General features: G+C 40.9%; 1 protein-coding gene across 1 annotated transcript; it reads left to right on the forward strand.

Annotated features, from left to right (window-relative positions):
* Positions 1–2,282: 2,282 nt before the first annotated feature.
* On the forward strand, positions 2,283–14,581 carry LOC121870454 (dynein regulatory complex subunit 7-like). Its single transcript, XM_042372279.1, has 5 exons — positions 2,283–2,515; positions 3,876–4,001; positions 11,918–12,111; positions 12,674–12,847; positions 14,348–14,581. The coding sequence occupies exons 1-4, from the start codon at positions 2,360–2,362 to the stop codon at positions 12,696–12,698; spliced, it is 501 nt and encodes a 166-aa protein (XP_042228213.1). The 5' UTR covers positions 2,283–2,359; the 3' UTR covers positions 12,699–12,847; positions 14,348–14,581.
* The last annotated feature ends 158 nt before the right edge of the window (positions 14,582–14,739 follow it).

Here is a 14,739-nt window from a genome sequence, read left to right on the forward strand (position 1 = left end):
CCTCCAGGCGGTGTAGGAGACTTGTTGATTGTAGAGTTGCTTAGCACATGTGAGGAAGACCGGGCGGTGCATGCCTCATGTGAGACAACGGCGATGGCGTGATGAGCCGATCGCTGAAATACAACTGTCTAGATACACACTATCTGTGGGAGAAGGGAGAAAAAGGGTGTGTGGAGGCGATGGATGTTGTGCTTCCCTCACGACAGGTACAGGGTCGTCAGATGCGCCTGCTGGGGTGTGTGTGGGCCTGGATCAGGGGCAAGGGCTGGGTCAGCAGAAGCGGGTTAGGGCTCATGACAGCAGCTGGGTCCACGACAGCAGCAGGGTGCAGGACATAAGCAGGGAGTACCTGAGGGAGAAAAGAGGGGGTGTGGAGGCGATGGATGTTGTGTGCTTCCCTCACGGCAGGTACTGCTGGGCCGGGGTCGGCGTCTGAGGCAGGACGGGTGTGCTGGGGTCGTCAGAATGTGGTGCGTGAGGCAGGAAGAGGAGCCGGTGTCTGCTTGAAGACTGGGAGCGTGATCAGTGTCTCCTCCATCCTGTGTGAGTGCTAATCTCCGGGAGTCACCATTGTAGGGGTATCGAGATATTAATGTTGTCTAGCACTCAGGATGGATGGAAACTCTAATGTGGTTTTCTTATATAATATATAAGTTATATGAAGACAGTCTGGTGCTGGAGGTGCTGTGTGGTGAGGGACTGCTTGGTAGAGACGTGCGGTGAGTTGCTTGTTGAAGGAGGTAGATGTGCAGGAGCTTCGTGAGAGAAGATGTTGCCTGTTGCTGGCCTCCTGGTTGAATGAAATGTTAACAGCGTGGAGCTTGCTGGAGGAGATGTTGCTTGTTCAGGAAAATGGGCAGAATGAGAGTTGGTTGGTGAGGAAGCTCAGAGAAGGACATGCTCGCTGGCGGGAGCGAGGACGGCCAGGCAGGCGGAGGAGAGGCGAGGGTCGCCAGGCAGCGGCAGAGGAGGAGGTGTTGCTTGTTCAAGAAGATTGGTCAGACTGAATCTCAATGGAGAGACATAGCTTATATACCCCGCAGCAGCCGCTATGAGTCATGGTGGGAAAACCCGAGAAGTAGCCGGTGACTAGTTCCGTTGCTAAGATATGTAACATCTGGGGACAGCTCTCGCTTGGTTGCTAGGGGAGGCGGCACATTGGAATGCGATACGCAGTTGTATGGGAGACGTCCACTACAGGGACCTCAACCCCCTTTTCATCAGAAAGTTGCAATACTTTTTCTTAAATGCAGTCGTTTACTCAGTCGTTTTTGTAGAGCAAAATGTAATTACTTTTGACCTCAGAATATCACATAATATCAAGTGCACATGGTTTCAAAATGCACATAATATTGGTCAGATTTCCCCCAAAAAATTCTGGTGAGGGGGGCTTCCCTAAAACCCTCCCAGCTGGGTAGGCTATCTATGCTTGCACAATTTCTTGGACCTCCCCTTTTGATATTCCTGGACCCGCCCCCGATATTCTAAGTTATTATACCAAATTATATCAATATTTTTTTATATAAAATTTGCATCATTTAGGGGCTAATTTGATCCACACCTACAAAAACTATAGATCCCTGTACTTGAGCTAGAGAGATAACACGTTACTTTATATTTCTCAAGTGGGCAATTTAGAATTATTGCTGGCATTCTCCGATCCGAGGACACAATTACCGTACGGAATAATTTTCAGTATCGGGAAAAAATCTCAATCTAAATCTCGAAGACATTTGTTCCCGAGTAGGGTTGTCAACAACTGGAATGGGTAGTGAATGTGGAGACGGTGGAAAAGTTTGAAGCAAAATTAGATAAATACTGGAAAAATCAAGAACAAGTATATAATTTTAGGGCACAATTATCCGCCACACACAGCCACCGTCTGAGTAGAGAAGAGGCTATTGAGCTGGAGTCACAGGCGTGAGCCTCTTCCAGAAGATCATCTGTGAGTATAATCACATAAGTTTAATCTCACCCACAGGGGGACTAATGGTTGTGGATTATTTTAAAGTGAATTATCACCAGCGTCTAGAAAAGTTTAGGTACAAATTTCTTTATGAATATTATAAAATCGTGTTTAATAAAATTACCATATATTACACAAAAATATATATATTTTTTTCTTTTGATGTACTAGTACAAGCCCAGTACTTGTGTAAGTTCGTAACAGAAACCAGACCGACCGCCTAAGCGGCTAACGAGCCTGTGAAGAGGATAAACACAAGAGTAATAGGTCTGTTGTTGCCCACGAGTTGTAGCGTCGTTGTCATAGAAACGGGCGAGCGAGTCGAGCGGACATTCGTGAATTTCTGTAATTTGTACTGTGCATGTACTTGTACAGTAAGTCTAAACTACTTCAATGTGTGAAAGTGAAGGAGCTGCTAGATACAAAGCTAGCAAAGTAGCAGAAGATGAGTTTTTAGATTATATCGCAAGCTACAGACGACGATATAACTCCTTGTACGCGCGAGGTCCTCTGCTACTTCTCACTCCAGAGAATGAAGACGGCAGGATGGTTAGATCACTGTTTCTTTCCTTCTTCAGTATAACTCATTGTCATTAGTAATACAGTTTTGAAGTATTCCATCATGGTAGATTTTCCCTCTCATTTTAGTGTAATTTTGTATTTTCAGTCATTAAAAGAATCTGCAATAATTCAGGGGAGGATCCAGAAACATCAAAAAGTCGGGGGGGGGAGTGGTCCAAGATTTTGTGGGTGGGGGAACATGGCTAGCACAGCGAGTCCACCCAAGTATTGGGAAGGGGGGGGGGGGTCTATAACCCCTCGAAAATTGTTTTAGATCTGACCAATATCATGGGCATTTTCAAGCCATGTGCAATTTGTATTAGGAGGTATTCTGAGGTCAATAGAAATTACTTAACTATACAAAAACGCCTGAGTACAATACTGCATTGAAGAAAAATATTGGAATTTTCTGATGAAAATGAGGGTCCGGACCCCATAGATCCACCCCTGCATGGGCCAAGCAGCTGTATTTTAAGTTATAAGCCATACAGTACAACAAATGCAATGATACATATAATAAACAAATTACTACACATGTTGATGATGTACAGTAGATAGACCTGTGGGTAATTATTGACGATAAACCCATCGACGATTTTCATAGAAAGTGAATTTTAAAAACGCCACAATTTCACTGTGTTTTGCAACAGACGCTGTCATAGTTTGGGAAAATGTGTTGAAATTGGGTTATTTATAAATTAAACCTAACCTAACCTAACCTAACCTAACCTTAGTTGATAAGAAACACAAGCAGCCAAAGAAACCTACCTAACATTACCTAACTTCCTAGCTGCCCCCGAGCATATTAAACAGAAAAAACTTACAATGATATGGTATAATTTTACGTTTTGTGTAGACGTGAGAAGCTGCTCAAACCGAGGAGCTCGTCAACAAACACCGAGTGGAGGATAAAATCGAGTGTGGATTGGGCCGCCTTACTGATTTATAACTGCGAAAGACAAAGTATTGTTGCCGGTGCGAGCCTAGGGGCCTAATTATTTACCAAACAGAGCATTTTCCCAAGAATTGAAAATCGCATTCAAACTCAGCAAAGAAAACATAGTATAAAATGATCCATCAAAACAAATTACGATGCGACGGTTATCTCGTTAATATTAACCTACCTGTGTAATGTACTTTCAAATTGAACTACCTGTACATGAAGTTACCACAGACACACACACACACTACACTACACTACACAACTGTATTTTGCTATCACTTCAGAATCAAATATGACAATTAACTAGTGATGATAGAAAGGTAGGAATTTTTAATAGGGTCACTTTCGTTCATTTCTGGGATGACATGATGCACTATATATTATAATACTGTGTGTATGTTTCAGGTAAGTGTGGTGAGCCTGGTGGTGCCCAGCCGGGTGCCTCATCCTCAGCTGCTTCTCATGCAAGATGCTGCCCGCGTCCTGTCAGACATGATCACCTACACACCACCCCAGCCTCCGCCCTCCCTGGTAAGTCCAACACACCACCCCAGCCTCTGCCCTCCCTGGTAAGTCCAACACACCACCCCAGCCTCCGCCCTCCCTGGTAAGTCCAACACACCACCCCAGCCTCTGCCCTCCCTGGTAAGTCCAACACACCACCCCCTCCCTCCCCCCACCAGGTTAATATTTAGTACTGGTGTTGCCAACACATACAGTACTTACATATTGAGTCTTATAGAGGGGAAAAAATAAAAATAATTTGTTCTAATACATACGGCATTTTTGTTAGAAATTTATAGTTTTTGAGTAGTTTTCATTTTTATATGGCAACTACTATACTGTATACTGTACAATACTGTATTTAGCCCAACTACAGTGGGCAGGGCTTTGAAGTAGCGGGAAATATTTAGGTAAAATACTAAAAAGAACACCAAACAAACCTTTGAAAACCTTACCTAACCTATAAAAAGGTTAAGAATCACTTTCAAGTTTATGGGTCCCTCCTCTTCTGAACACCGAAAACAACACCATGACATACTAAACAGTAAAAACATAAATACTGATAAGGTAATTTTTTTTATAGTTTCAGGATTTTTACAAGTTGAAAGCTGAGGTGTTCTTTTTAGTATTTTACCCCACATTTTCTCTTTGAACAACCAATGTGGGTGGGGTAAATAATTGTTCCTCTCCATCCCCATAATAAGACTAAATATATGTAAGTAGTATTGTAGATGTTGGCAACTATTAAATATTACCCCAATACTGGGGTACTGTCTTACATATCATACAGTCATTCATACAAGTACAGTAGGGGGCAGGGAAAAAACACTTTTATTTGAGTTGCAGGCTGCACTTTTCAGGCATCGTTTGTATGACTGTAACAAACACCTGTGCAAAATTTCATGCCATTTCATGCATACTTACCCTGCCGCATCGCGAACGACTTTTTGTCAACTTTTAGTGTATACCAAAAATTAGGTGTCATTTAATGTTTTCCAGGATAATGATAAATTTTACATGGGTGACATCGATTTAATTCACATGTTATTTTACAGGTACACCGTATAGAAAATCATTACAAGTTCATATTGAAATTCTTTTTTGTGCGGAACCTTGGCATCATTTTCCTAGACAATAATCTTTGCCTAATATATCCATCTCTCGATTCGTATCCCGTCACTTCAGTGCAAGCTTCAGTCATCACTTTTATGCCTCTCTCGACCGCCTGAGTGCTGTTTGGCCACTTGGGCACCACTAATGGTGTCTCAAGAATGTCATTAACCTGTAGATTTGACAGAGAAGCAATGTAAGGAGGCTCAGTCTTGAGTTCATTCCTCCAGTTAATCATGGAATGATAGTTTTTTGCTTGCCACTTTAGTTTCGGAGTCACCACCTTTCTCATGTTGACTACAGGAGGCACATCCTCATTCCCATCTCCATCTTTACCCTCCTCATCAGTATAGTTTAACAAATTCTCGTCAACAGCAGCATCAGAATCTTCCTCCTCCTCTTCAGATCTGCCAGTGCATTCTTCCTTTTGCTGATTCTCCTCTCTAATTTTTCTTATCATTGAGACAGCTTTTTCTCTAACAGTCATGTCCTCATCTGCACACATACCAAGAAGAAGTTGATCTGTGTGGGCGAAGTATGCATTTCTCTGGACAGCCTTCTTCACTATCGTCTCCTCCTCACTATTCAGGTGTTTCATATATAGCAGGGACTGGAATACGTTCCTTGAGCCGTGTGTTACGTAAGGGTGTATCTTGATGTAAAACCACATTGGAGCACTGAACTTTATTATTGTAATGACAATTCTTTTCAACTCATGGCTGGGTCTTGATGTTGCTACATACAGCCTGAGGATTCTACTCCATAAGGTGTTCCACCTTGACACACAGGGAGGACCTGGCTCAATAGCAGCCAAGTCATCTTCAACAACACCTGTGATAACTCCTTTACAAATCCTATACAGGTATTTCTGATCCCAGGACAGATCTTTCTCCACTTCATCATTAAACACAGGGAAATCAGGGAAACTGACTGGCTGGAAGGCGACAACTGGAAGCTCAGACAAAGACTCCTTGATCTGCTTTCCAATGGGACCACGCCAATGCTCAGGACCACTTGGTTTACCATCATAGTGATAAAAAACTGCGCGGAAAGGCAGCTCATTTCCGTGAAGCTGACATATGAAATAATGGAGCGGGTGACCAAGTAACATTTCAAGATGATGAATGACTCCATTTTCTGATCCTACATTTACATTGGTTCCATCACAACCAACACACACAATGGGCTGCTGGGTTAGATTTTTCTCCACCAGAAACTCGTGAATAGTTTTGGCAATCTGCTTTCCGTGTCCAGTCTTGGGAGTCACATGTGTGAGATATTCATTGCCAGGCTCAACCATGATGACATAATGATCTTTCACCATCATCCTCGAACTCCATTTCTCGGTCTTCTCATTCTTTATCATCACACGAGTGGCGGTCTTCTTACCATCAAAATAGAGTGACGTCAAATTATCTAAACTAGCCATCTCCCCTACATTGCAGTACAGTAACACAACATTGAGAAATGAAATGAGAAAAGGCTGATAATCAATATAGACATAGCACCATACTCATCTGCAACAAGACAAGTTAAATGAAATAAGAGATATGAAAAAAAAGTTGATAAACACTGAACAGAACATTGCACCGCCACAGCGGCTGTTTGGCTAGTACTGTAGGTAAATTTAAAAATTTCAGTAGAAAATGCGGCAGACTAAACCTCGACATATCAGCTTCAAATTTGGCATGGAGTCTTAGATATGTATAAGGAACAATGCCTGAAGAGTGCAGCTTTGAGCAAAATTTCACTGCCCCCTAAAGTACAGTACCTGTACTGTATATATGCTCAACCATATGGAAGTGACTATAATTAGAACTCAAAAAGGCTGTTTACAGGACCATCCTGAAATGTCAATACGGTGTACGTACAAAACCCCAGTCTCATATATAAAATAAAACACTTTTATGTAAGGTTAGGTTATGTGCTTCTATACGTCGCTTTGTCGGTCGGTAGAAAACTGTTGGGGTTTTGTCCGTTGGGGTTTTGTCATGGATTCGTCAATACAGAATGGCCCTGTATTCTGTATTGCCTTTTTGAGTTAGCTGCAGGACAGTCCTGTATACTGTAGCCTTGGCCCAACCACACACCCTGCAATCTTTATTCCCTCATACTACAGAAATAAGCTTCACATTAACCATCCCTCATACTAGTGAACTGCCTCACACACACACACACACACACACACACACACACACACACACACACACACACACACATCCGACACTATAACCTCTATAATCTGTCTCAATTTACCTTCATAACCTGTCTTGTTCACTGTAAATTGTAACCTTCATTTTGTACATCATGCACCTTCAGTGTGTATTGTGTGTATATCATGCACCTGTAGTGTGTATTGTGTGTATATCATGCACCTGTAGTGTGTATTGTGTGTATATCATGCACCTGTAGTGTGTATTGTGTGTATATCATGCACCTTCAGTGTGTATTGTGTGTATATCATGTACCTGTAGTGTGTATTGTGTGTATATCATGCACCTGTAGTGTGTATTGTGTGTATATCATGTACCTGTAGTGTGTATTGTGTGTATATCATGCACCTGTAGTGTGTATTGTGTGTATATCATGCACTAGTGTGTATTGTGTGTATATCATGTACCTGTAGTGTGTATTGTGTGTATATCATGCACCTGTAGTGTGTATTGTGTGTATATCATGCACCTGTAGTGTGTATTGTGTGTATATCATGCACCTGTAGTGTGTATTGTGTGTACATCATGTACCTGTAGTGTGTATTGTGTGTATATCATGCACCTTCAGTGTGTATTGTGTGTATATCATGCACCTTCAGTGTGTATTGTGTGTATATCATGCACCTGTAGTGTGTATTGTGTGTATATCATGTACCTGTAGTGTGTATTGTGTGTATATCATGCACCTGTAGTGTGTATTGTGTGTATATCATGCACCTGTAGTGTGTATTGTGTGTATATCATGTACCTGTAGTGTGTATTGTGTGTATATCATGCACCTTCAGTGTATTGTGTGTATATCATGCACCTGTAGTGTGTATTGTGTGTATATCATGCACCTTCAGTGTGTATTGTGTGTATATCATGTACCTGTAGTGTGTATTGTGTGTATATCATGCACCTGTAGTGTGTATTGTGTGTATATCATGTACCTGTAGTGTGTATTGTGTGTATATCATGCACCTGTAGTGTGTATTGTGTGTATATCATGCACCTGTAGTGTGTATTGTGTGTATATCATGTACCTGTAGTGTGTATTGTGTGTATATCATGCACCTTCAGTGTGTATTGTGTGTATATCATGCACCTTCAGTGTGTATTGTGTGTATATCATGTACCTGTAGTGTGTATTGTGTGTATATCATGCACCTGTAGTGTGTATTGTGTGTATATCATGTACCTGTAGTGTGTATTGTGTGTATATCATGCACCTGTAGTGTGTATTGTGTGTATATCATGCACCTGTAGTGTGTATTGTGTGTATATCATGCACCTGCAGTGTGTATTGTGTGTATATCATGCACCTTCAGTGTGTATTGTGTGTATATCATGTACCTGTAGTGTGTATTGTGTGTATATCATGCACCTGTAGTGTATATTGTGTGTATATCATGCACCTGTAGTGTGTATTGTGTGTATATCATGCACCTGTAGTGTATATTGTGTGTATATCATGTACCTGTAGTGTGTATTGTGTGTATATCATGCACCTGTAGTGTGTATTGTGTGTATATCATGCACCTGTAGTGTGTATTGTGTGTATATCATGCACCTGTAGTGTATTTGTGTATATCATGCACCTGTAGTGTGTATTGTGTGTATATCATGCACCTGTAGTGTGTATTGTGTGTATATCATGCACCTGTAGTGTGTATTGTGTGTATATCATGCACCTGTAGTGTGTATTGTGTGTATATCATGCACCCAGTGTGTATTGTGTGTATATCATGCACCTAGTGTGTATTGTGTGTATATCATGCACCTGTAGTGTGTATTGTGTGTATATCATGTACCTGTAGTGTGTATTGTGTGTATATCATGCACCTTCAGTGTGTATTGTGTGTATATCATGCACCTGTAGTGTGTATTGTGTGTATATCATGCACCTTCAGTGTGTATTGTGTGTATATCATGTACCTGTAGTGTGTATTGTGTGTATATCATGCACCTGTAGTGTGTATTGTGTGTATATCATGTACCTGTAGTGTGTATTGTGTGTATATCATGCACCTGTAGTGTGTATTGTGTGTATATCATGCACCTGTAGTGTGTATTGTGTGTATATCATGTACCTGTAGTGTGTATTGTGTGTATATCATGCACCTTCAGTGTGTATTGTGTGTATATCATGCACCTGTAGTGTGTATTGTGTGTATATCATGCACCCAGTGTGTATTGTGTGTATATCATGCACCTGTGGTGTGTATTGTGTGTATATCATGCACCTGTAGTGTGTATTGTGTGTATATCATGCACCTGTGTGTATTGTGTGTATATCATGCACCTGTAGTGTATTGTGTGTATATCATGCACTCAGCATTGTGTGTATATCATGCACCTGTAGTGTGTATTGTGTGTGTATAATGCACCTGTAGTGTGTATTGTGTGTATATCATGCACCTGTAGTGTGTATTGTGTGTGTATATCATGCACCTGTAGTGTGTATTGTGTGTATATCATGCACCTGTAGTGTGTGTATTGTGTGTATATCATGCACCCAGTGTGTATTGTGTGTATATCATGCACCTGTAGTGTGTATTGTGTGTATATCATGCACCTGTAGTGTGTATTGTGTGTATATCATGCACCTGTAGTGTGTATTGTGTGTGTATATCATGCACCTGTAGTGTATTGTGTGTATATCATGCAATCTGTAGTGTGTATTGTGTGTATATCATGCACCTGTAGTGTGTATTGTGTGTATATCATGCACCTGTAGTGTGTATTGTGTATATCATGCACCTGTAGTGTGTGTATATTGTGTGTATATCATGCACCTGTAGTGTGTATTGTGTGTATATCATGCACCTGTAGTGTATTGTGTGTATATCATGCACCTGTAGTGTATTGTGTGTATATCACCCAGCATATCATGCACCTGTAGTGTGTATTGTGTGTATATCATGCACCTGTAGTGTGTATTGTGTGTATATCATGCACCTGTAGTGTGTATTGTGTGTATATCATGCACCTGTAGTGTGTATTGTGAGTATATCATGCACCTGTAGTGTGTATTGTGTGTATATCATGTACCTGTAGTGTGTATTGTGTGTATATCATGCACCTGTAGTGTGTATTGTGTGTATATCATGCACCTGTAGTGTGTATTGTGTGTATATCATGCACCTGTAGTGTGTATTGTGTGTATATCATGCACCTGTAGTGTGTATTGTGTGTATATCATGCACCTGTAGTGTGTATTGTGTGTATATCATGTACCTGTAGTGTGTATTGTGTGTATACTGCGCACCTGTAGTGTGTATTGTGTGTGTATATCATGCAATCTGTAGTGTGTGTATTGTGTGTGTATATCATGCACCTGTAGTGTGTATTTACTGGTCATTTGAGTGGTTGGTCTGTTCTTTGTTATTTTTGTTATGAACTTTATTGCCCAGTGTTGGTGCAGGAGTTCCTGGAGGAGCCTGTGACGTGTGGTAGGATCTCACTGGATAACACTCTTCTCACAAATGTCTTGGGCCAGGACTTGAACATAGTAATGTACAGGACTGTAATGAGAGATACTTGCATTACCACTGTACAGTTGTGGAAATGTGTTCCTACACACCTTGTGGTAACCCATGTCTCCAAAAGGCCAGCCTATATGACCTATAACAAACCTATCCAACGATCACGTCTGTCGTTACATAACCAATACCCATTCATTCATAAATAGTGATTCTACTTCTGAGACGGTGCAGTTTGGAGACAAGGGTTACCACAGGGGGTGTAGGAACACTTTTCTGCAGCTGTGCCACCAACACATTCTTCATCTCCAAAATACAGAAACATTAGTTGTAGGCAAGTTAAAGATGCAAGAGTAAGTTCCCTTCTGTATGTACAGTACACCAGGGACTCATCTGGGCATAAGCTGGAATTATTGGTAGTAAAAGTATTGATTTCCCTATGGGGTTCTGACTTACTCATGATACTGTAAACAGCATTGGGGGGAGGGTTAATGTGCTTGACTTTCCTGAGAAGTTTTAATTCATAAATGGTCAGCATTCCTCTGACCAGAAATAAATACAGTACAGTACAGTACAACTGATATAACTTTTTGTTTTAATTTGTTAGAATTATTATAATTACTGTATTGTTTATTTTAGTTTGTGTGTTTGTTTGTGAAAGTGCCTTAGAATACCAGGCTGACTAGTTGGTGAACTGACCACAGGCAAAGAGGATACGGTAAATGTCTTCAACTTCATCACTGTAACAACAATATTTCAATTATTCTTTGTGGTCTTATATTTGGCAAAACTGCATTTTGGAAAGATGTGTTAATGACCTTGTTTGACCTATCATTAATGTTCTAACGAGTGTGAGTCAATGTTGAGCCCCAGTGTTACTTAAGTCATCACTAACCTAACCTAAATCAGTGTTAATGCAGTTCACAACAGTAACGAGGAGTGAAACTTTCATCAATTTCTTAGCTAATTTTTTGTCCAAGTTTTACAAAGGTCAACAATGGCAGATCCCAAAATTTTCAGGCTAATACCAACCCACTGATTTATGTGCAGGTTGAATTTTCATTGTCAATAAATATCAATTATTGGTGAGTTTACTAACAGTTGATCTGTCAGCCATGCAAGGTATGGTCTTTGATGACGAGAGTTTATGTGTCAGCCAACCAGGGTACGTTCACCAGCAGTGGTAGTGAAAGCCCAGGAGGGTAGCGGGGCAGAGTGCGCGCTGGTGGTAGCATCTGTGTTGCTGGGTGCAGGGTACCATGCCCCGTTGTCCAGGGATCAGCACAACCCACACTTGTCGCCCGAGATACTTCTCACCTACCCTGCCCGTACCTCGAGCATCAGCAGGAGGCAAGTTGATTATGTATGAATACACTTATGGTTTAGCTATACTGGTTGACACATATACTGTACAAGAATGAACTGTTATCCACATATAAAATTAAATTTCTGCTGAAACGGTTAGTTGTACAGTACATAATTTAGGGCATTTTCCAGAATGACGCATTATTTCATCTCACAAACCCAGAAAAAATCCCCCATCCCCGGAATTTTCCAGTTACCGGAAATTTTTTTGCGAAATTTATGGAAAATAGACCCAATTTTCATCTCCCAAAACCGAAAATAAAAATATCCCATCCCTGGAATTTTCTGGGTACCAGGACAATTTTCTCAAAATTTTCCATTGAATGTGCTCCTTAGAAAATCGTTCCAAACCCGTAATTTTCTGGATAATTCTAAAAAAGTTCCAATTCCGGGTATCAAAGACTTCCGGTTAAGAGTGATTCCAGGTAACGGAGATATTACTGTATATATATGCTGTTCTGTGCATATCTTCTTTCATACATTAAATTATACCTTCTACGCATGTATGAAGTTAAATAGATTTCTAAATCACATAAACTTGTGGCAGGAGGGTGGAGAACAGGAAGAGGTGACGTCCTCCAAGTATAGTGTAAGGTCCCCACCCGACTTGAGGAGTCATTATGCTCTCATCATGGAAGAGCGAGCACGGCGCCGACGTGCTGCCCAGCTTCAGCAGCAGCAGCAACAGCAGGAAGGCGACATAGAGGACATACAAACCCTGGTAAGAGAATGCCCACTATTTTGCTATTTATGATACAGTATCCCAATCTACTGTAATTTGCACTAGTGATGCTGATATATTATGACCACTTCCCTGTTCGTGATGTTAACAAACTCGCATTAATGATATTTGTCATCCTGCCAAGCAGCATATGGAACACATCACTCACTTCATCTGTCAACTGAGGTATCATCTACCCAAACACTGCCTCGTGGTCATCTTGTGAACTACAGTCCAGGCATTGTTTCTTCTTGGTTACATGTGTGTAAGAAATGGAGCTCAATGTTTATCAGTCATCTTCGATGTTTTTTTTTTACCTAACAGCGAGAGGACATCACTTAAGTTCACATTGTACTTTAAGTGACTGTAAAGTGCTTTCGCTCTGATTCCCCAACCCGACAATGGGTGACCTGACATAGCATCAATAAGTCAGTAATATGAGACCACATCATGAGGAACACATCTCCATATATGTAATGGTACCAAATCCATTTTGTAACACAAATAGAGCAAATGTTGTGAATAAAAGTTTATAAACTTTTTTGCTAGCCATCAATATATTTGCTACTTAGCTTTCATCTTTATTCGAGACATTTTCAGACCAAGAGACCCAATAATTCCCTACCACACCTCCATTGCAACATTTCTTACGTTTTTCTTAAGAGAATTGACTCTCCATTATTGTTATCGTGTTTTTATGACTGGAGTGAGCAGTGTAACTCTGAAAATGTCTGGCAAGCATTTTGCTCATCATCTTCAAGGCCAGGACAGGCTACAACTCCAGTTACAACTCCCTAAAGTCTGTGTAGGACTCAGGTTGATGTCTCCACTCCACTTTAAAAAGAGTCCCCTCAGCCTCAAGGGGGATATGTGATGATGACTTGACTTGTTTTTAATGATGTGGTGAGTGTTGTTTTATATTATTGTAGTGCTAGTAGTATTCTAGGATTTTGTTTTTATCGGTGATATATTTGGGTGTCCGACTGGCCAGGAACATATCCCATTGAAGCCCATGTTATAATGAACCTGATATACGATATTTTGATTTGTAGTTGCAACAGATATATCCCTTGGGAAATGGAGACATATAATGAATCGTAAAACCAGCACTTGGTAAAACATCATGATTTCTTGGGTAGTGACAGTTTCGGAGATACTTTCTCCATCATCAGGAAATCTAAAACAAATGAAACCAAGAGTACGATGCATACAAAAAAATGCAGATAGGGTAATTAAAATCAAATCGAATAGAGACTGAACATAAATCAAAATAACTAGAACCAAGTGTATTGAAAAAGAAACAATAAAAAAAACAAATGAGCCCAATGTTATAAACCCATTGGTTTGTCACACACACACACAAAAAACACTATATCAGTTGACCTCTCATTGCTACACAGTGAGGGTTTGAGGTGAAGTAACAGACTAGCAGATCTCCATGCCCATATTCTGTGAGGTGACAACTGAAAATGACTGGTGGAATGCTCATGTGTCTTGCAGGAAGCGCGGGTCAACAGTTCGGGAGACTACACAGAAGCGCACCTTCACTTCTGGGTAGTGGTGTTGCCACCAGGTCGGGGGGTCACTACACCTACTTTCATTGAATCCACCACAGGCCAGGTGCTCTCATTGTCTTCTTCCCTAGCACTGCCATACCTTTACATCCACGCTTTGTTTAACCACACTAACTACTGGGCCTGCACCAAGTACAATCAAGCCATCTCTTGTGATATGGTAAGTTACAATCATGCACTGTTAAATATTCATAATTACTTAATTAACATTCATCAACTGTTTAGGCCTCCAGCAAGCTGTGCAGATAAGCAGTTCCTGGCATGCCTGGGCTAAGGGGCCAGATAAGTGATTATTTATGTCCATGTGCCCAGTACTTG

Source organism: Homarus americanus, unplaced genomic scaffold (genome assembly GCF_018991925.1).
Source record: "Homarus americanus isolate GMGI-L3 unplaced genomic scaffold, GMGI_Hamer_2.0 scaffold22963, whole genome shotgun sequence".
NCBI classification, from domain to species: domain Eukaryota; kingdom Metazoa; phylum Arthropoda; class Malacostraca; order Decapoda; family Nephropidae; genus Homarus; species Homarus americanus.

Bases quoted from the DNA above. Each gene is read 5' to 3' on its own strand.
- LOC121870454 (XM_042372279.1), top strand. From the start codon at position 2,360: ATGTGTGAAAGTGAAGGAGCTGCTAGATACAAAGCTAGCAAAGTAGCA. The intron at 2,516-3,875 runs GTTAGATCACTG...TGTATGTTTCAG, and splicing joins AGAATGAAGACGGCAGGATG to GTAAGTGTGGTGAGCCTGGT. The intron at 12,112-12,673 runs GCAAGTTGATTA...AACTTGTGGCAG, and splicing joins ACCTCGAGCATCAGCAGGAG to GAGGGTGGAGAACAGGAAGA.